Raw genomic sequence first — 21,734 nt, forward strand, 5'->3', positions numbered from 1 at the left:
TTCACATCCTTAAAGAAAAATGCAAAATGCTTAGGAGGAAGACTAGCCAATTGCATTGAAATTGTCTTGCAGTTCACCATATCTTCCCTATGCCAATACTCTGTATTAGAAATCCCTTGACCTGTTAAGGTAATCACAGTCCCTAACTCTGAAACATAGTACAGTTTTTATAAGACTTCCTAATGAATAAGACTTTTAAAGAATAACTCTACAACCTAGGTGCCAAACTTTAAAATCATAATTACTACCTTACTAATTTATTTTAAAAATTCTTAAGGCTTTCATATGCCTCTCTGTCCTCAAATGTATAGTGTGAAAACTGGTATTTCTAACACCTGTAACATCTTTAGAACAGACACTGACACTCCTTATCTTCCCAGCCACATAAAAGAGGCTACTGGTATAAAACTAAATATAAGGGCATGTCTGCACCTGAAATCTGCTGCATGCATATTATATTTGCACTGTCATCCACAGCAGCTACTGTAAGAGCAGACAGACTGTCCATATTCCAAGATTTCTGTATTTTCACTGAAGGTCTCAAAAAGCACTCTGTTACTCTATTGTTAGGGAGTTTGGAGCTAAGTTTCTGGTGAGAGCAAAGAAATCCTAATACTGTGCATCGGTCTGAGTCACTCTTCTTGATTAATCCCATCACCACTGTACATGGGTTGTTGTGTTTGGGTTTTCTTGTGTTCTTTTCTGTGAGCTAGCACTGTTGATCTTATGCTTAGGTGGTAAGGAGGAGCCAGTCTGGTGAGCAGGTGATTCATGGTGTCAGACATAAATATTTCTCCCATGGCTTTTCCAGGTCTTTATTCTCTTGAGGAAAGGAGCTCTGACTGGCAAGAGAGCAGCGTATGTGAGAGACAAGTAGGCTGTTAAAATCCAGTTTTCTGAAATTCTGTGCTAAACTTGCTTAGAGATTTGGAGCACATCAACTACATAAGCACCCACCTTAATGCAGAGAAACCAGGAAACTCACTGTACCTAGTATTACCTGTCAGATACTAGTTTAGATTTAGATCAAGTGTTTAATTTTCTTTAAGATGTTTAATTTTGCACTGACTCACACTTTCAACAATTTTTTTTTCTCTACATCTAAGGGGACAAGAATCTCTTAACCAAAACGTTGAGTTGTGATTAATCAGAGGAATTAATTTAATTAGTCTTTGAAGAAAAAACACCTAAGCTTTATAAAACCAATGACAAGGTCACAGAAGTTGGCAACAATTGATGTATTCTCTAACCATACCCTTACAAAGTGAATCAGAGTTCTCTCACCAGCTACAGCAAAGCACTCTCATGTACTAGTAGGGTTAATACCTCTGTAATTTCTTGGCAAAAAGTTTTTCCCAAAACCTAGTGCTTCTGTATAAGCTTAAGGCATCTGCGCTAATGATTGTATTCCTAGCAAGGAGATTCTGTATTTGTAATCTGGTTCATAGCCTGTTCTGCAGAAATGAAAGGTTTCTAGTTTTGCACAGTGGTTTTTGAAGTGAGCTTAATCAGATCTTCCTGTGGAGCCATATAATTATCAGTTCCTGCTACTCCTTTACCATCTGCAGTTTCTTTCTCTGTCCTTTGGGGTTTTGCAATCACTGTGGGAAGTGACTGTAACTACGACAAATTGTACAAATTGTCGTATCACTGCATCTCCCCCTGTGGGTACCTCAGCACTGCGCGTAGACTATTCCCTGGACATTATCTCAGCCAAAATCAACCACCCACCCCCAAGTGTGCATTCCTTTAAACATGCATCCCCGCATGGTTTAGGATCTGCTTGAGCAAGGCAAACTGAAGAGCAGTGGTTTCGGTAATGAATACCGAGGAGCACTGCAGGTCTTGTGACGGTTCTTTTTGCTTCTGTCTGTCCTGCACTGCTTCTCGAGGCTACATTCCCTTCTCCTCCCCCTGCTCTCATCCACCTTGCAGCCTGTCATAGGCATGCGCCTACAGCGTGGCTGCATCCCAAATATGTTTATTCATCCTATTTTGGCTTCTGCTGGAGGAAGAGATCCCACAGAAATGAAATAAAGTTTTCTAAGAAAATTTTCAGTGTGAAAGATTCAGCAGAAATGAAAAATTGAGTTTCTGTTGTACTTTAAACAGTAACTTAAAAGAAGAGCAGATTTTTTTTTTTATTTCATTTGCATGCAGACAATATTGATAGCTCTGTTTGAATCCTGGTGAGATACAGTGTAGAATTAATATTTTAAAAGTATTTTTTAGGCATGGCTTCAAGTTATGCATGAGGATGCCCATTAAGAGTAACGTAGTCATACATGAGTTACTACTATACAGAGCAGCAGTTAGAAACACATGGATCATGCAGCACTTACAGTTATCTAACTGGCATTATTTTTGCATTCCTGAAGCCAAAAAACTACTATCCCATTTGTTCATGTGAGGAGTCTCCAGATTTTGCTGTCTTTCTAAGCAGCTGCAGACATGCCCATACTTTCCCCTCCTGCCTTGGCAATACCTCAGGGGAAAAATAAAATAATAATCTATTTCCTAGCTGCTTTGTCCCCAGAAGTGGTCTCTAGTCAGCACTAGATAAGCACGGAAATTAACATTTTGGTTGACTTGCCAGAATTACATACTGTAGTATTTATGATGTATGAATGATAACACAGAAAAAAAGGGAATCTCCTGAAAGGGAGTTTTCTCAGCACTGAAGTGTAAACTTAATTGGACTTTAGATCAGGCCCTGGTATGGTGTCATGTATATGCAAGCTTGTTTCGTGCTCTGACATTGTGAAAATACTGAAGTTTCACTTGTTTAACATTGAATGTAGCTGACAGGAACAACAGCCCTGTTACATATTGCAGGACCGTAACTATTTTATCTGCAACTCTTGCTATTACAGAAGAACATTTGTATTCATTTTTTGTTGTTTTGCTCTGTTTCTTGAAAGTGCAGACCACAGCATTTACTCTGACTCTTCTTTAGCAGACATTCCCCAAGTGGAAACAAACAGTATTTTCTGGTAAACACTCAGATTAGGTAATATGAAGTTAAAATATTTGTCCATTTCTTCTTTAGAAGAGTCATATTTGAATCCCTGACGTAACTCTCAGAGTACTGACACATTTCCAGAATGTATTCACCGTGATTCTTGTCTACTTTAAAAGTAAATATGGTATAAATACAAATAATTATATACCTTAAAAAAAAAAAAAATCTGTTTTAGCAATACAAAGTTGGAAACAGCAAGAATGGCCCATTTACCAGGAATTACAGACTCTATGCCAATTTCCCACAAGCTTTTCCAGATTCTAGAAGTTTGTTTATTTAAATCAGTGTACAATGAAAACCTTTGCTGTTAAATGTTGGAAGGCTTTTCTTTAAAAATGTCTCAGTCAGTGAAACACCTTCCACATTCAGGGGAGGCGAGTCTAAATGTAGCATAGCCTGCTGTGTCTATAGGATGTGCACATGCTCATTATATACAATTTATGCTGACTGTAAAGGTATTAAATTGTAGCTGTGGCGGTATTTTGAAGCTGTGCTGAAGTACTTGTGATGTACTTCAGAGATCAGCTCTAAGAGCAGTAAAGTGTGTCAGAGTTATAAACTGAAAAGGTTTTGAGTCAAGTTGTCAGCCACACGGGTCAAACAGCACATTCTTTTGTTTTGTTTTGGTTTTCTGAGGTAGAGAAGACACTCCTGGTTCCCTTGGGCAACAGACTGGAGGCATGGGAGTGTCACTTCCCAGTCCTTCAGGGCTGCCTTGTGCCTCTGAGCAGTGACCTCTCTGGCTGATTTAATACTGGCACTGACAGGCTATCCTATATAGAGGAAGTATATCACATGTGCATGCTGTATCAGGCCCAAGCTGCTAAGAGCAAAGAACAATGTTGACATTCAGTTTCACAAGTAAAGTGTCTGACATCAGCCGAGGCACAGTTTGAAGGCTGATTCTTCTCTTACTTTCTTTTTCAGCCTAGTAGAGCAAGATGAATTCAATCACACAAGTAGTAGCAAGAAATCTCAGTTGTAAGCAAATGGCAGGGAAATCTGATGGCATGATTACTGAAGATTAACTTGCTTCAATATGGAGGCTAATCTTGCCGTTGAAACCACACAAAAGATTATCTTTTTAATAACGAGATTTTAATAGGTTCAACTATTATCTTTTTTTTTGAAATGTATATAGGAAATACTACATCAATATTAACTTTTTAATTAGGTGGAAGCAACAACCTAAAAACAAAGGCTGGTGGAAAGTAAGCATGGAATTGGCAAGACATTTTGTTTTTCACTGGGCAATTATAATAAGCAAACTCATCAGGCCAGCCCCTACTACTACAATACTTGTTTCCGTCTAATTTTTACTGTATTAGTAAACCTAGTCTGCTAAGTAAACCCCATCTACTTTCATTTCATGTGATAGGCTGGGAAGCTAAAATGCAATAGTTTCAACAACAAAAAGTTAAAGCTTGAGGCTTCTAAGGAGAAAGGAAGGCCTCCTTACAAATAGTTTGGATTTTAAATACATCCTTTCAATTTGGGAGGTTAAATGAAACACATCCCACCCATAATTCTTTTGGAAAAAAAAAAAATTAAAAATGCTTCGTTTCAAGCACACGAACTGCAAAACTAATACTGGGGAGCAGGGAGGGAATAACGATATATATTTTTATAATGAAATGAAAACTTAATGATTTAAAACCCAGCACAAAAATTAAATCCTGGATGTAGACAGATTCAAAGTCAGCACTGAACACCTGCAGAGGGCTCAGTTTGCACAACAATAAAATCTCCCAAACTTTGTCTCTTGTACTGCCTGTGAATACAGATCAGTTCACTCTAGTGCCAGCTGCAGTGTAAAACTACCTTGGGCTATAATCCTACTTTGCTGACAATTTTATGTTGCAGCAGGTGCTATAGAGATTTTTTTTTTTCCCCAGCTGCTACCACTCTTTTTAGCCAGCTTTGTGATTTTTCCAAAGAGCTGGAAAAGAGCAAATTGTAACAACGGGCAGAGAAGAAAAAAGGAGAAATCGCTTGTGTCAACAAAGGCACCGCGTGGGAAAAAGCAGGAGCTCCCCACTACGGCTAAATTACCTTTAGTTATACACACGCCTGTGACTGGAATACTTCTTTTTCTTCTTTGAAGGGATGCCACTTAACAGTGGAAATTTGCAAAAATTGTTGTGCTAAGCTAACTGAACAGAGAATGAACATCCAGGAACTGAGAAGGGGCACCCAGCTCCCATAGGGGCAATCTCATGTCCAGTGGAAAACTACTGGGTTTCTGGAATCTCGTCATGGCTCATTTTAGAAGGAACCTTACTAAAAGACTGAGGAAATGTTAAGTAGGGGAAAATCTTAAGTGCCTTCCTGCTGACAAGCCCCCGCTACAGAAATTTCTGTGAGAAGGACAGTTGGGTTTACAATCGAGACTTTGAACCATTCACTGTGTTCCCCTTTCCAGTTTCTACTTTCTAACACCCAGCTAACAATGCTCAGTGGTCCTAATGTAAAACGACCTCCAGAAGATGCAGCCTACTTGTTTGTGAAGGGATAGTGTTGATTTAAAAGCCATAAAACCCAGACCTTCAGCGGGTTCAGTTCCACACGGATGAAAGTGGCTTTTTCGTCCTGCACTCGCAGCACCAAAGGATTCGTGGTTTTCCTTGAAGTATTCAGGTTCAACTTGTAATTAAGGACACGACATCTCACTCACAATAAACCTTCAGGAGCCAGACTAACATCAGATAAGGAACATTCAAACACTAACACCAAACCCGGGGTTGAGCTGAATCTGAAAAATTGCGGTTTGCATATTGAAATGAGAGAACTCATCTGAGGCAACTCGAAACCGGGTGCTCAGGCACTCCCCGGGTCAGGAGTCAAGCACCGTTTTCAAATTACAGCGTGCAGCCTACAGACGAGGAAAGAGTAAATTAGGGACAGAAAAAGGCTGGCGCAGCAAAATCGCTTCTTTTCTCGCAGGCAGAAGCTGCACTGCCAAATGCGAGCATCTCCCCCGGGCCGGGCAGTGGCTGGCTGGCTGGCAGGCCGGCGGGGACGCCGGCGAGGGGAGGGGAGGGGAGGGGAGGCAGGCCGGCGGCCTTGCGGAACCCGCCTGGTACTGGAGGGGCTGTGGAGGGACGCCCGAGGGGACAGCGCGGCGGCCGTCATTCCCCCACCCGCCCCGACCCGGCCCCGGCTCCCTTTGTCCGCAGCCTGAGGCGGCAACAAAGGACGGGGCCGCGGCGCCCAGGCCGCCGCAGCCGCGCGGCGGGGCGGGGCGGGGCGGGGCGCGGCCTCCCCCCTCCCTCGCGCGCCGGCTGACAGTTGCGGCCGGTGGCGGCGGGTTTTGAATTTAGTCTCCAGCCGGCGGCGGAGCGCGGCGCGCCGCCCTCCTCGGATCGTGATTGGTTAGCGGCCGGTCAGGTGGGCGGTGGAGCCGGAGGGTCGGGGCCGCCGGCCGGCGGGGCTGGGCGGGCGCCGGCCATATTGCATCGCGGTGCCGAGCCCGCCGGTGTCGGCGGAGGAGGCGTCGGTGTTTGCACGGGGGGGGCAGCGGCGGCGGCTCGGTGCGCGCCCGCCCGCCCGCCGGCCCGCGGCTCGGCTCCCGCCCCGCCGGTGCCGGCTTCTTGCTGCCGTTACTGCCGCGGCGTCTCCCGTCCGGTCCCCCCTCCATCCCGCCCGCCTTTCTTTCCCCGTGGGTCGCGCTTGTCACTCCCGCTGCTCTGCCATGGCGGCCAGCATGTCATTGGGGCCGCGGAGCCGGAGCTGCGCGGCCGCCGCGGCGCACAGCACGAAGCGCCTCTCCCGGCTGCAGGAGAAGGAGGAGCTGCGGCAGCTGAACGACCGCCTGGCCGCCTACATCGACAAGGTGCGGAGCCTGGAGACGGAGAACAGCGCCCTGCAGCTGCAGGCCACCGAGCGGGAGGAGGTGCGCGGCCGCGAGGTCACCAGCCTGAAGTCGGTCTACGAGGCCGAGCTGGCCGACGCCCGCCGGACCCTGGACGACACGGCGCGGGAGCGGGCCAAGCTGCAGATCGAGCTGGGCAAGATCCGCGCCGAGCACGAGCAGCTGCTGGGCAGGTGAGCGGGGACGCGGTCGTGGAGGGGGGGGGGGGGGCACGGGACGCGGGCAGACACGGACGGGGGGCGGAGGGGCCGGGACCGGCAGCCGGCCTGAGCGATTGCCGCCCGTCGGGAGGGCGGGGGGAGGCTGGCGGCGGCGGCCCCGGCTTTGAATGAACGAGCGCCAGGCAGCGGCGCTGCCCCGCCCCGCCCCGGCGGGAAGCGGCGGCCCGGCCCCCGCAGCGCCGCCCTGCGCCTGCCGCGCCCCGCGCCGCTGCGGCCGTGGGGAGGGAGGGCGCCGGCCGGCGGCCCGTCGCTCCGCGGAGCGAGTCCGCTGGGGGATGCGGTGCTGGCGGCGCCCTCGAAACTTCTCCCGAGCTCACCCTCGCATAACTGAGTTTGGAGGGAGGGCTGCGGGGTTGGAGTCAGGATGCCCCTTCACCTCCCCCTTACCCCCCCCCCCCCCGCTCCGCTCCGTGCAGACAGATGACTCTGTCCGTGCGGCTTAAGCTGCTTCAGGATGAAGAATACAGAGTGGTGACAGTTTGTATAGTGGCTGTTGCCGGTCTAGGGTTTCGATGTGTCCTTTCTGAAAGATGTTAACTCCATGATACGAAGCTACACGAGTGGATAGTAAGTAGGGTTTACTTAACAAAAAAAAAACCACCCTGGAATGTCTGTTCATTTTCCTGGATATTTGGATGTTACAAAAGGTAGATTTGTGACCAGATTCCTTCAAGATTGCAAACTTTATGGCACGGCGCCAAGATCTCCCTCCCCTCTTGCAGCGAACTGATTTGTGCCACTAGATTTTGCAGCTTGCACATTTGACTTGATTCAGTTGTTTATTTGCTTCCTTGTTTGTGTATACCTGGAATTTGATTTCTGACTGCTGTAGTCTTCCTATAGCAAAAAAGAATCTCCCGTTTGGGCTTTTTTTTGCTAGTTAGGCCCCCTTACCATTCTGACTTCAGTCTTGGGATCACAAAGTTTGTCGGTGGATTGATGTTGGAAAAAAAGGGCAGAGTTGTTAATCTAGCTCTACCATTGTATAACCTGTTAATTTTGATTTTCAGTTAAATACACTCTCAGCCCTGATTTTTAATAATGAGAAAGATATTTCATGTGTGAACCAGCACATTGATGTTTTCATGTGTCTGCAGACAGCTCCAATATCTTTTGGGCTCATGTTACTTAAAAACCAAAAACAAACCATGAGCTTGTAATTAGTGAGTCTAGTCATTCTTGTGGTTACTTCTTCGTGCCACATGAAGGTCTTACATCAAAGAGATTATTGATAGTGACTGGGAAAGCAAGGTGTAGCTGCAGATAGGCACCAAAATGACTTGAAAGTCAAACAGGAATTTCCATCTCTTAGTGACTTTATGGAGGAAGATGCACTCTTCTGTCAGCTTCTTAGAAGAGTGTATGTGGAGGATTGGGCTCAAGATGCAACTCGTAGCTGTTAAGTTTAGGTAGGGTGCTCTTCCTACAACAGAGCAGCATGGCCTTGGCTGGGACTTCAGATTACTGCTGACTTCATGTTCTTTGAGAAAAGAGCAGAACACACAATGCAGGCAAAGCAGTGAAAGACATGATCCTTAGGCATTTCATAATGTCATCATTTAAGTGGCAGATGAAAGAGCAGAGCTCTGAATTGCTCTATCCCTCCAGCATCCTACAGACTGGATTAAGTTTCTGCTTTTGGGTGGAAGTGTATCATGCTTTCATCATTTGCAATGGCTGCAAACCAGGGACAACTGTAGAGCCAAGATGGTGGAGGAAAAATCCTGATGTGTAACTTGAGTAATTAATGTAACAATGGTTTACATTGTGAAGTTCAACACAACTGTGTTAACAGTGTTGTTGAACAAGGGCAGTTCAGTAAGTCAGGCTCACTGTTACTGTTGTGTTACTCGGTCTACTTATGCATCAAGTTTGAGGATAGATTTCCACTGGTGAGGTGAACGTTCATTATGGGGACTTATTTAAGTGTACAGCAGGTCAAAATCCCTAGCTGGACTTGTCTGTATTCTGATTTGTCATGTGAGGTAATGATGCTGTTTAGGAAGCATGAGTTGGTGTTAATGCTAGTTCATTTAGGAAACTCCCTGTTTACATTTGTCTTTGGCAGGCTGAGATTTCACTGTGGCAGTTTACCAATGGTGAAGTAACATCTGCTCTCCTGTAAAAGGAGACAATGTGGTAAAAGTTAACTTTGAAGGAAATTATGTGTTTTATTGAAGATATTGGTAAAGGATATAATGGTCATTAATTATCATCAAGTGTTACAGAGTGCAAGCGTTTGTAGTAAATGTAATTGTGGCAAGGAACTAGTTTATGCATTTTTAATATATAAGAGATTATTTCTGTGGCTCTCTTGCTTTGTATCTTCAATTGGTCTTCTTATCTATATTATGAAATGAATTTCTGCAGTGGGATTAGGCAGTAAAATAAACATCAGTAATAGCTTGGTATCAGCCTATGGCTTGAATTACTGTGCAAGTGTGTGGCACTTTGCAGCTGGTACCCTGAACAACTACTCAGAAGAACCACGTTGTGTTAATGTGAGCAAAGTTGTAACAGCTGTTCCAGGGCTTCCCTGTGGTGCACATGTGGTGTGCTGTAATGAGCTAGAGGAACTGCTCTGAGGAAGCTGACTTGAAACTTTTCAAAGCATATTTTCATTATTGTAGATGATCTCGGGAAGTGAGGTGAAGATTGGTGGCTGGGGAACTGCTGAGCTTTAATCTGAAAACTATCACTGTTGTGTACTGTAGAGAGACCACCCAGAGAAGTAAGGAGGGAAGTGATTAACTTGTTGCACAATAATTTAAATGATTGAAATGTAAGAATATAACTTAAGTTATCTAAGAGTGTCTTCCATGCAGTGTAGGATGTAACAATGCAAGAAATGATTTGCTGTAGGGTTAAATGTGGTCTCAAATATATGTGGACATGTAATGATAACACGGTAACAGGCAGTGACTTGACATGTATGCAGTGCATGGGTAAAGGTTCTGCCTAGATTGCTGGTTAGAGTCGCGGGATTCACATGGTTGACAGAGCTCTTGAGGATCAGTCGCTGTTGAGCAGTAAGTAGGTAGAGATGATGTATATTTAGGGTTAATTTCAAACACTCAGCAACTCTCTCCAGTTAAATAAAATGGGTGACATGAAACAAGTTGAAACCAAGTTACATATATTTATTTACAGGAAAGGCAAGCTTGTCCAATTATGCTTATTGTCAAAAACCTGAATGCTTTTAGACAGATGGTTCTTATCTTACTGTAAATCACTTCCTTGCAAAACATAGCCTTGCTGTTGTGCCTACCATAGGGTAAAATAATATGGAAAACTGACTGCTAGCTAAACAAAACATAAAGTGTTAATGACTATAGTTTGTTTTTTGATTTTCATATTTCTCTACAACTGGAGTGGAAAACCAGCTCAATGTGCAGTACCATGTAATTTTATATGGATGTAAATATAGGCTGCATTATCATGAATTACAACACTTGCATAGCTGTGTCATGAATTGGCTGAAAACCAATGTTTTTCAAGGAGGATTTGGTTAATGTTGGTAATGCTTAGCTTTGTGGTCTGACTCTGTAAGTACTGGCAGAAGGGAGTGGGTGGGTGTGGGAGATGAAAAAAATCACCTGTAGGGTGGTGGCATCCTTCACGTGGTCAGTTTCAAAGGAACTTTAAATTACACTTGAGATCTAGCTACCAAATGAAAGGAGCAGTCTTCCTGCTTACCTTGCATTAGCTTTGTGGTTTGTCTGGCTCCAGAAGGACAGTTCAACTTACTAAACTGGTAGAAAATTATTTTTATCTTTTTTCCTCTGGCTTTTCTACTACATTAGCAAGAAATTTAACAAGATTGGTAAATTCTAGGTTATTTCATGAACCTCAGGGTTGAAGGAAGAAGGGTGATTGATTGCACAACAGCGTGAAGAGGGAGCCTGCCACTTTCAGTGGGCTATTCAGTGACTTGGCCATTTTACTGAACTGCAAATGAAGCGATCCAGGTAATCTCACCAAAGTAGTGATTGCCCCTTGATATCTGTATTTCAGAGCTTTGAATTAGCTTTAAATGAGCTAGTGCAGGTAACCAGACACAACTTAACCACAGTACCTTATAGTTGTGTGTAAGTTGATTTACTCTGCTTTACAGGTTATTAAGTTTTGGGAATGGTAAGCAAATTAACCTGCTTAGAAACCTGTGCCTCAGCTAGACTGCATCTGGTATGAGAAATTAGCTTGCTTAATGGTGAGCTGGCCACATGTACTGCAGCTGTCAGGGTTATCTGTACTCCTGAGAGTGGCACTGTGGAACGCTTACTGCTGCCAGGTTGCTTGAGTGGTTGGAGTGTATTGGGGAAAACTGATTGCATTATTTTGTGTGTGCTGAGCTGTTTCTAAAGTATACATGGCTGCAACTCCTTTACTGAGAGCTGTGCTGGTAATGTTAGGTAGGAGTGAGACCGAGTTCTTCACACTCGGTAGTGTCTATGGGAGTTAATTGTTGTGGGTTAAATTTCTGAAGTGCAAGTTTTCCTTGAAGTACGGTGAAAATTAATGCGAACTGGCTCTCTTCTGGGCAGATCCTACTTCCACACTATTGTAAAATAAATTACAGTTCCATAGATAAGAAGACCCACATGCTTTGAAGTCAAAAGAGAGAAAAACAAGCTGCTGCTTTGAAGAAGATGCAACTCAGCAACTATTTCTTTGCTTTTATTTTTCTTTCATGAGCCAAACAACTTGAAGGATTACAGTTCTGGCTAATTTCTGAACACTACAACAGGAAGGTATTTGAGGTTTATTATATTTGTTGTTTTGAGATGTAGCTTTGGCTTTCTGTGGAGGAAAAAGCTAGCTATTGTCGAGAGGCTCAAGTTCTTCCTAGTAAAAATTACTAGGTGTAAGGATGAAGTGTATGTTGTATACATTTGGTGTTTGTTGTTATAATTCACAGAGGTTTTTCTGATCTTGCTTCACTTCTTTCCCACATTCCTTTAGGGCTGGGATGACACTGCTGAGTTGCTGAGATTTCATCTGGCTTTCAGTGTTTGAATTGTTGAGCTCTGGTTTCTGTTTTCTTTCCAAGAATGTGTTCGGATGAGCTGTCTCAGACAACTCATAACACTAACAACTAAGAGTGCTTAATTTTAATTCTTTTTTTTTCCCCCTTCTGTGACTTCAGTTGCACTAAATTATACGATGGCTTCACAGCCAATCTTGTTGCAAACAAGCAAGGAAGGTCCTTCAGGTATTACATCAGTCTTAGTTTAGTGGTACAGGTAGTGTATTGGGTTTTAATCATTGTTGTTGCTAGTCCATGTTGTATATCTTTTTCTCTGCCACTCCCAATTGCAAGAGCTCTCTTCTCAGCTGCCTTCCAGTGTGTAATTGGTAGAGGTATTTGCACTAAAAAATTAAAAAACCCAAAGTAACTTTAGGGTGTGTGGGGAGTCTTCCTGTTTTCAGAGTCCAGGATAATTCAGGGTGGAGTAGGGGGCAGCACGCCATGGCCCTGTGTATGTGCGACTTTCAGGATCCAATTTGATAGGCTTGGTTTCAGCATGAAGTCTTGTGAGAGAGCCTGGGTGAAACAGTTTCTCCATGTTTTGAATAAAGCTTTCTCCAGCAACGATCAAACAACAGAGGCTTGGTGTAGGCCCTTATACTTCCCAATAGGCGATGGAGAGATTTTTATTACAGATGAACCATAGCAAGACACCTTTCCTTCCCTCTTTTTCCTTGTTTGCCGTACAGCTTCCTTGCATGCTGAAGTTCCTATGGGCCTGGATGGGAGGGGAGGGATGGGACAGGACAGAGGCCTCCAGTGAATAATGAAGAGAGCTGGAAGTAGGTACCTATGTGGCCAAAACCTAAATTCTGTGCTTTTGTCTGAGCTGTGGACCCAACCGCTGTGAACTGTTGGGTCTAAGAAATGGTATGTAAAATCCCAGGGAGGGACTGGATAGCACTGAGCAGCAGAAATGAAAAAAATAGTTGAGTATAGAAGAGTCAGCGTGTGTCACAGGCTCTTGCAGTCTACAACTTCAGTTAACTGTGGTGTTACCCAACAGGAGCAGGATTAGCTAGTGTTAAGTCTGTTATGTAAAGCCTGCCATCTTCTGGCTGTAATCCTGTGACATCCAAACATTAATCTTATTTCTACAGATTTTTTTTGCAAGTCTCTGTGCACACATCTCTTTTGAGCATGATGTTAATTGTATATGCCTGCATGTAATCTTGGAAAAGCATCTTTTAAATTTGAGAGTCTCTCCTTTCATGTATGTGTGTTGATTTACATTAGTCTCATTTTGCTGAGCATTGCTATTGTTTCTTACAAGCAGTACAGTAATTAAAAAAAGTAGTGAATGTATTAATGCTTTAACACTTTTGAATCTTGTTCTTAAGAATCTTTATCCAGTTTTCAGTCTCTTCAGTTTAGTGTTGTGAATTCTGATTTTTTCACTTTTGCAAAGAGAAGCATGAAAACTGAAGAACGTGCTAGCTGTTGTCTTACTGAGCCTGAATCTGTCCATTCCTGTAAAGTGTTCGTAGTTTGATTATAAACATCTAGAACTTCTATATGCTACAGCCCTTACTAGACAAATGTGAGTATCCCAGAGAGAAAAGAAATCAACTTGAAGGTGGAAGAGCTTGTGTTACACATTTAAACACAGATGCTTTTGCTGACTAAAAGTCAACAGTAATTTTGATTCTGACTATGGTTTTCCTTTCCCCTATTTTTGATAGTGGTTTGTTGTAGCTTATTTGTGAGTAATTAATTTAGGCTGAAGAGTGTGGGTTTGTGCTTATGTGACATTACTTTATTTTTCTCATTTGATGTCTTTGTTTGCATATGCCATTTTAGAGAATAAACCTCTAGAAACTGTTTGACTGCTTGTGTAGACATAAAAACTAATTTGAGTGGTAACTTGAAAAGCTTGTGTGTTTGCTTTCATAAAGACAGACACCTGTACCTCTGCACCAGTGCAGTTTCAGTGGCAGCCCAGACTATTGAATAGACAGGATTTGGGTATCTTTCCTCAGATCTGTGGAACTTTGCCATTATGTATGGTTAGAAGGGTGCTGCAAAGCAGTTCACTATGCTACAGCTTCTGCTTATGGAGGACTGGGTTATAGATAGTTGTCCTGGTTTCAGCTGGGATTAATTGTCTTCCTAGTAGCTGGTACAGTGCTATGTTTTGAGTTCAGTATGAGAAGAATGTTGATAGTTGTTGCTAAGTAATATTTAGTCTAAAGTCAAGGATTTTTCAGCTTCTGATGCCCAGCCAGCGAGAAAGCTGGAGGGGCACAAGAAGTTGGCACAGGACACAGCCAGGGCAGCTGACCCAAGGTGGCCAACGGGGTATTCCATACCATGGGACGTCACATCTAGTATAGGAACTGGGGGGATTGGGGGGGGGGGGGATCACCGCTTGGGTACTAACTGGGTGTTGATTGGCGGGTGGTGAGCAATTGCACTGTGCATCATTTGTATATTCCAGTCCTTTTATCATTACTGCTGTCACTTTATTAGTGTTATCATTATCATAATTAGTTTCTTCTTTTCTGTTCTATTAAACCGTTTTTATCTCAACCTATGAGTTTTACTTCTTTTCCCAATTTTCTCCCCCATCCCACTGGGTGGGGGGGGAGTGAGCGAGCGGCTGTGTGGTGCTTAGTTGCTGGCTGGGGTTAAGCTACGACAATAGTAAACATCAATTTTCAATGAGAAGTTGGTCTGTTAATTGGAAATGGGCTGTTTGCAGCCCAGACAGTGGTTCTGCACAAGTTCCTGAGTGGATAAAAGACGAGGAAGATAATTTACTTGTTTCCACCCTATGGAAAGAGCCTTCTGCTGGGAGAACTTACTTGTTCCTATTAAGATGCTGGTGAAGGTAGGACGTTTTTACAGTGGCTAGCTAAAGAGAAAACAAGAGGTGCCTTTAATAAAGTTTTCCCTTTCCGTGTATGCCTCTCAGACTTGTTTGACACTCTGAGTTTCTCATATATTTAGGTTTCTAAAGCCAAAGCAAAATACTAGGTTACTGTTACATCAGATGAGAAAGCAGAACTAAGGAGTTGATTTCAATTAGAGTAAATTAAGACAAGACAAAATATTTTTGTTGAGTGTCTCTCCAAGCTTAGGATTCAGATTGCACCTTGTTTTATTAGTCAGCAGTCTACTTTGGGGGCATTTCTAGACTTTCTTACCACTTTCTCTGATTTATTCCAGCTACGCAAAAAAGGAATCTGATCTTAATAGAGCCCAAGTCAAACTTAGAGAGTTTGAAGCAGCCCTCAATTCTAAAGAAGTTGCACTGGCCAGAGCCCTCGGTGATAAGAAAAGTCTGGAGGCAGAAGTTGAGGATTTCAAAGATCAAATTGCACAGGTGAGAAGAAATGTTTAACCATGAAGCTTCTGTCAGCAAATGAGGTGGTTTCATATATAATACATCCATAGTAAGAGCTGTCATTCTGGTGAAATGCAACTTTGTAGCCAAAAAATGGATGCAAACCTGTCATCTAGTCACAACTAGAACAAACTGTGGTATACTGTCAACATTGGAAGCAGTACTGACTAGGTGTCTGTGTCCTGTACTGTTCAGTTTATTAATAAACGTGAATGGCGGAGTAGAGTGCTTTTAAAATTGCAGACTCTGTAAGGGATGGTACTTATGTTAAAGAAAGCAGGTCAAGAGTCAAAACAAATTGTAGAAATGTTTCTGCGGAGAGACTGACTTCACAGATACAGATACCTAATAACTGACAAGTAACAGTTTTTGATTCTCTCTGCCCTCCTTTTGGTTCTGCCTGTGGTTCTCCATCTTCCAGGCATCTGATAGAACAAAGAGGAAGAAAAAAAAAAAGTCTTGGGCTAGTTTTGTTAACCCTTTGAAACACATGAGTTGTGATCTTAAGCCACACCACCTCAAGAGGATGAGTTGAGGAGACCAGGAGACTGGTATTTGCCATGTAGAAAAACTGAGGTTTTGTAAGGAAAATAGATACGTAGCATTTTAACGCTAGTTACCAATGTGAAATACCTAGAACTCACTTGTGCAAGCAATTGCAAAAGAGGAGGGGGGAAGACAGTACTGGTGTAAATACTGGATTTGATTGTCAAGTTCAACCATAACATGTAGTTAGCTGTACTTCTAGGTAGCTGAGGTCATTGTGCTATGTGAGTTCTGCTACATAATCATTGTTGTGTTGATTCTTTTCTTTCTTTTTCTTAAAGCTCGAAATTTCTTTAGCTGCTGTCAAGGAACACCTTGCAACTGAAACCTTATTGAAGGTGGATCTTGAAAACCGTTGTCAGAGTCTCATTGAGGATTTGGAATTCCGTAAAAATATGTATGAGGAGGTAAACGCTTTAGTCTCATTCACTTTTTTAAAGGGAAGACGGCAACTGGAGGGTCATCCTAGAATACTAAAATAATTTAGGTTGGGAGGGACCTCAAGAAGTCATCTGTTCTGAACTCCCGCTTGGAGCAGGGTTTACCTCCATTCTATCTGGAAGATTACCAGTTTTTTTTATTCTAGGAAAAATTGTGTTACTCAGAGCTCTTGTGATAAAATAGCTTCCAGAATCATGTTGTTTCATGTTCAACTCTGCCCATGGTATTGCAATGTACACATCTCTTCATGGTAATGAGAAAGTAGGTAAGTAATGAGAAAGTAGGTTAGTAATTTCTTGCATAATCCCTTTATGAAAAATAAAGTGGAGAGGGACACTCAAACAGGTGCTATGGACTTACACTGCTTTTTAATTTCAGAACTTTCTAATAGGATGCTTTTGAATAATGGAAACAGAAGTTGATTTAGAGCTTTTTCTTGCCACCATCCCTTTCACCTGTAGTACTTGAGGCTTTCCAGGAGGAACCTTAGAGCAGTAACAAATGTACATAACCATACTGTCTTTTGTTCTGTGTGCACGTTTCCTGCTAGTTGTATTTTCAGCTTTGTTCATGTTGTTTGAATTCTTTTTTCCAGAGACCATGGGCAAGCATACAAATAAATGGGGAAAATGCCATGAGTGAAAGTGACTGTTTAATTTCACAGTACTTTCATTTTGTGCAAGCATAGAAGATGTATTTCTAAAATCTAATCATGTTGAGCTGTATTTGTTGAAAATGCAGACAACTCTCAGAAGGAAATGTGACTTTACATTCTGATGGTATCCTAGCTCTTATTTCAGTGACTGACTATTGCAAAATAAGGTACCATGCAGATCAGACTGGGGAAATGGCCCTGTGTTTCTACTGAAAGTTTCAATGTCAAATAAACTAATCTAATGCTGATGCACAAGGCTAGCTAAAAATCTGCGTTGCTATCTGCTTAGCGGATAGTCTTCTAAAACTTTTCTCTTTCATTTACTAAATGTTATTTTATTTTTCTGTTTTTCTTAGGAAATGAATGAAAGAAGAAAGAAACATGAAGCTCGCTTAGCTGAGATTGATTCTGGGCATCAAACTGAATATGAATATAAACTGGCCCAAGCCCTTCGTGAAATAAGAGAGCAGCATGACATACAAGTGAAACTGTACAAAGAAGAGCTTGAACAGACTTACCATGCCAAAGTAAGAACACCTCTTCATAGAGTTGTCTGATGTACTTTATTTTTGTTTTACTTAATGGCAAGATAGCCTAACTACTTGCATTTCAGAGGATTTTATTATGGAGCTTGCTTTAAAATTACCATGGTTTTGAATGTAAATTTGCATTTTCAGGTCTCACTTTGGGAGCAGGTTTAATCCTCAGGAAGTACAATAATAATAAGAGTAGGAAGCACTGTGTGAAGGTGAACTGTGGGGGAAAAACTGATTAGTACTGGGATTACTGTGAATTCAAGGAAAGTTCGTGTGTGTCCTGGTTTCAGCTGGGATAGTTAATTTTCTTACTGGTAGCTGGTATAGTGTTGTGTTTTGGATTTAGGATGAGAATAATGTTGATAATACACTGATGTTTTAGTTGTTGCTAAGCAGTGTTTACACTGAAGGACCCTTCAGCTTCTCACACCACCTCACCAGTGAGTAGGCTGAAGGGGGCACCAGAAGCTGGGAAGAGACACAGCCAGGACAGCGGACCCAAACTAGTCAAAGCGGTGTTCTGTACCATATGATGTCATACTCAGTATATAAACGAGGGGTAAAGCTGGCCAGAGTTTGCTGCTCAGGAACTGGCTGGGCATTGGTCGGTGGGTAGTAAGCAATTGCATTGTGCACCACTTGTTCTGTATATTACTTTTCTTACTCTTCTGCCCCTCCCGCTGCCGCTTCCCCTCCCGCTGCCGCTTCCCCTCCCGCTGCCGCTTCCCCTCCCGCTGCCGCTTCCCCTCCCGCTGCCGCTTCCCCTCCCGCTGCCGCTTCCCCTCCCGCTGCCGCTTCCCCTCCCGCTGCCGCTTCCCCTCCCGCTGCCGCTTCCCCTCCCGCTGCCGCTTCTTACTCTTCTTCCTCATTATCCCTTCCTTTTCTGTCCTATTAAACTGTCTTTATCTCAACCCACAAATTCTACTTTATTTTTCCAATTCTCTCCCCCATCCCCCTGGGCTGGGGGAGCGAGTGAGCAGCTGTGTGGTGTTTAGCTGCCTTCTGGGTTAAACCACGACAGTGTGTAAATATGTATCAGCTGTAACATAGTCTTGATGATCAATAAGGTGTCCCATAATTTGTATAAAACTTACCTCATAATAGGGCTTGCTGAGAATACAGCATCTTGAGTCCTCTGACCCTGTATAAAATGTGTGGAAGTTTTACCATACTCGATGTGTGCTGCTTTTCACTCTTCTAGAGAGGAAGCATACTCAAGCTGAAATCAGTTTTACTTCATAATTTCCTTCCTCTACTATGATTCAGCATTTCTGTCAGGAGGGATCCTGATGTCTCAACTGAACCTGGTTTCTGTGGCTATACTTATTGCAGATAGTATTTTTAAAAACAAGGTGGGATGTTACTGCAGAAAAGTTGGTACAAACTGAATTTATTAGCATAGTTTTCAGTCCTTTCAGTCTTTACAGTCTTAACAGTGTGCTGTTGCTTATCCTCAGGGCTTCAATCTGACTTGGAAAAACTTATTTAAAGTAAGACCAGCCAAAAATTTTTTTATATTTTTTTAGTCTAAAAATCCTTTCACAACTGAGGCTTTCTTGTTCCGTCTCTTCAGGTATACTGTTTTTGTATTTTTGGACTCTCTTAAAAAGGTTTTTTTAGATTCCATTTCATCTGCAATTACAAGTTCAATAATAAGTCTGTGGTGCTGCTCAAGTGGATGTGGTAGTGTTCAGCAGGAATGATGTAGCCAGCTTAAATAAAATTATTTGAGCTTGAAGTTGTGATAGAATGAAGCAGGAGTGACTCATGGCACTGGTACTGTAATCTGAAAGCACATTACCAGTTTGCTTATGTTGGCTGAAAATTAACAAAAGTTTGCTTGTTTTTGAGAATTGGTAAGTTTAGCTTCTTCTATTTAAGCCTACTCAAAAACAGTGCTACAGTAATTAAATATATAAAGCTAAACATTGGCCAGTGTGAAAATTGAACTTAGCAGTCCAACTTCAGTAATGTCTACAAGGGAAACTTTTAAGTTTTTAATCCTAGAATAAATATTCAGAGGAGCTCTTCTATTTATTCTAGGATAGAGCTGCAGAGAGGAACTTTGCAGTTTAGTGTTGTGTGTGGTTTTTGGTAACTCATTTTTCTTTTAATAAAAATTACTTTGAAACTGATGCCTTAACTTGATCTACTGCAGCTTGAGAATGCTAAACTGTCCTCTGAGACGAGCAATTCTGCAGCCAACTCAGTAAGAGAAGAACTGCATGAAAGTCATGTACGAATTGATAATCTGTCTTCCCATCTCGCAAACCTTCAGAAAGAGGTAACAAGCTGTTGTAACTCTTCAGTCTTGCTAATTAGTGTTGTTGATTTTTATGTTAAAGGACTTACTAAAAAGTTAAGGGAAAGCATGAATTTGTCTTCTGTTCTGTACTTTTTCAAATTTCTTAATGTCTCCTTTCAACAAAGTTGAATTTTTGTGCAGTATCCTGCTACAGAGTGAGCATTTGAAAGGTGGTTCTGCTTTTGCAGAAACTTTTGTGGACAGATGTGACAATTTTAGGCAAGAGCTCTGTATTAAAAGTTCTTGATGTTCTAAGCAATTTAGATCTGTTCTGTAGTAATTGGACAGTCTAATATAGGATTTCACAAAGCAACGTTCGAAGCCAGACCTGGTATATGTAGTCTCTGTCCGTTTGGTGTCTCTTTTCATCCCAGTCTGCATCTAGAACTCTGGGGGGGGGGGGGGGGGGGGGGGGGGGGGGGGGTAGAGGTCATCTTATCAGGAATAGGATGAAATGTGAGACTGAGAAAATACATCAAATAACTGTGCTTGAGCATTTGTAGAGTAGGGTCTTGAGCAGAAACTAATTATACTAATTATAATTATACTAATTATTATGTCAGATCACAGAGCACATAGATCACACCTGAAGAAGTATGACACAACCTATGACAAGCCATATGTTCAGTCCTAGCTTATTTGATGGAAGTAACGTCATATGCACTGCAGTGGAAAATCTAGAGTGAAAATGAGAAATGTTAGGAATTGGTTCTGAAGTGGGCTTTTGTAACTTAATAATCAGTTGAAAATGCAACAAAACATAATTTTCTAAAATAAATATAAAATATTGGTCATACTTGGCTTTGATTCTTTCTGCACTACATTTTGAACTGTATTCCTCCTGTACAGTAGAGTCTTCTAGGACTTCAAAATTCTGTGTATTTCAGGTGAAGAATATAAATGCAGGGGATGTTACTTCATGATTTTCCAAATAACTTGGCAGATACTAGTATGAATCTTCCCAGTTTTCCTGTTATATAGGCAAGTTAGTCTCTGGAAAAGATCAGATGATGAGGTTGCACAAGAATTGGATTGAGAGTTTGTCTACTTAGATCTTGTTTCTGCCTTTAGATTATCATCATCTTGCTCTTGGTGGGTCAGTCAACAGGTGTTTCTGAGGGTTTTTTCCTTCTTACTTCAGTTAATTACCTGTGTTCTGTTGCTTACTTGGGAGTGACAGCTAGGTTCAGAGAACTTTCTTCTGAATTTGCAGAGGTATTGGTTGTTAAATTCAGGGGTATCAAAATCAACTTCTGCTAGTTTGACTGTAATTATCCACCAAAACCCCCATTTTGCTGCTGTGGGTTTGCTAATAGTGACGTCAACCAGTGAAGTTTTAGTTTTGCATTTGCTAGCACTAACTTTACCTTTGTTCTCTTGGAAGAAGACAACTCTCCTGTCACTGCTGCTCTGGTTTGAGTTGGCAACACTGAGCTTTATAGTAGTTTTGACTGGGATCTTCCATGTGACACTCAACTCCTTCTATTAAATACCTTATCTGACTCTTAACATTGACAAGCAGTTACACTGGCTTTCTGCGTCAGCCTTTTAGACTGCCTGTTTTCATTGTCTCCTCAATGATGACTTTCTAAGTAGAGTGTCTGCATAGAAAACTTGGTGACTTAACCAGATGAGGTGATTGTGGGGCATTGTTTCCTGTGTCTGTCCTTTAAAAAATTCTCAAGAGACTATCAAACAGAAGAAAGCGTGCTTAGGGAAGGTAAACCTTAAAGCTGTTGTCATTGGCCTTTCTTTGATAAAC

General features: G+C 42.3%; 2 protein-coding genes across 3 annotated transcripts in view; one reads left to right on the forward strand and one right to left on the reverse strand.

Annotated features, from left to right (window-relative positions):
- The first annotated feature begins 6,424 nt into the window (after positions 1 to 6,424).
- LMNB1 (lamin B1) overlaps positions 6,425 to 21,734 on the forward strand; it is a 55,894-nt gene continuing 40,584 nt past the window's right edge. The window contains exons 1-5 of one of the 2 annotated variants that reach the window (XM_030004002.2): positions 6,425 to 7,066; positions 15,312 to 15,468; positions 16,317 to 16,442; positions 17,488 to 17,658; positions 19,826 to 19,951. In XM_030004002.2, the coding sequence (XP_029859862.1) occupies positions 6,714 to 7,066; positions 15,312 to 15,468; positions 16,317 to 16,442; positions 17,488 to 17,658; positions 19,826 to 19,951 (933 nt within the window). In that variant the 5' untranslated portion in view covers positions 6,425 to 6,713. The remainder of the gene's footprint in view (positions 7,067 to 15,311; positions 15,469 to 16,316; positions 16,443 to 17,487; positions 17,659 to 19,825; positions 19,952 to 21,734) is intronic. The other variant, XM_030004001.2, reaches the window with a different exon arrangement.
- The window catches only part of MARCHF3 (membrane associated ring-CH-type finger 3), a 110,749-nt gene continuing 96,576 nt past the window's right edge, over positions 7,562 to 21,734 (reverse strand). Inside the window, exon 5 of the mRNA XM_041120852.1 lies at positions 7,562 to 9,233. Coding sequence (XP_040976786.1) covers positions 9,192 to 9,233 — 42 coding nt within the window. The 3' untranslated portion in view covers positions 7,562 to 9,191. The remainder of the gene's footprint in view (positions 9,234 to 21,734) is intronic.

Source organism: Aquila chrysaetos, chromosome Z (assembly GCF_900496995.4).
Source record: "Aquila chrysaetos chrysaetos chromosome Z, bAquChr1.4, whole genome shotgun sequence".
NCBI classification, from domain to species: domain Eukaryota; kingdom Metazoa; phylum Chordata; class Aves; order Accipitriformes; family Accipitridae; genus Aquila; species Aquila chrysaetos.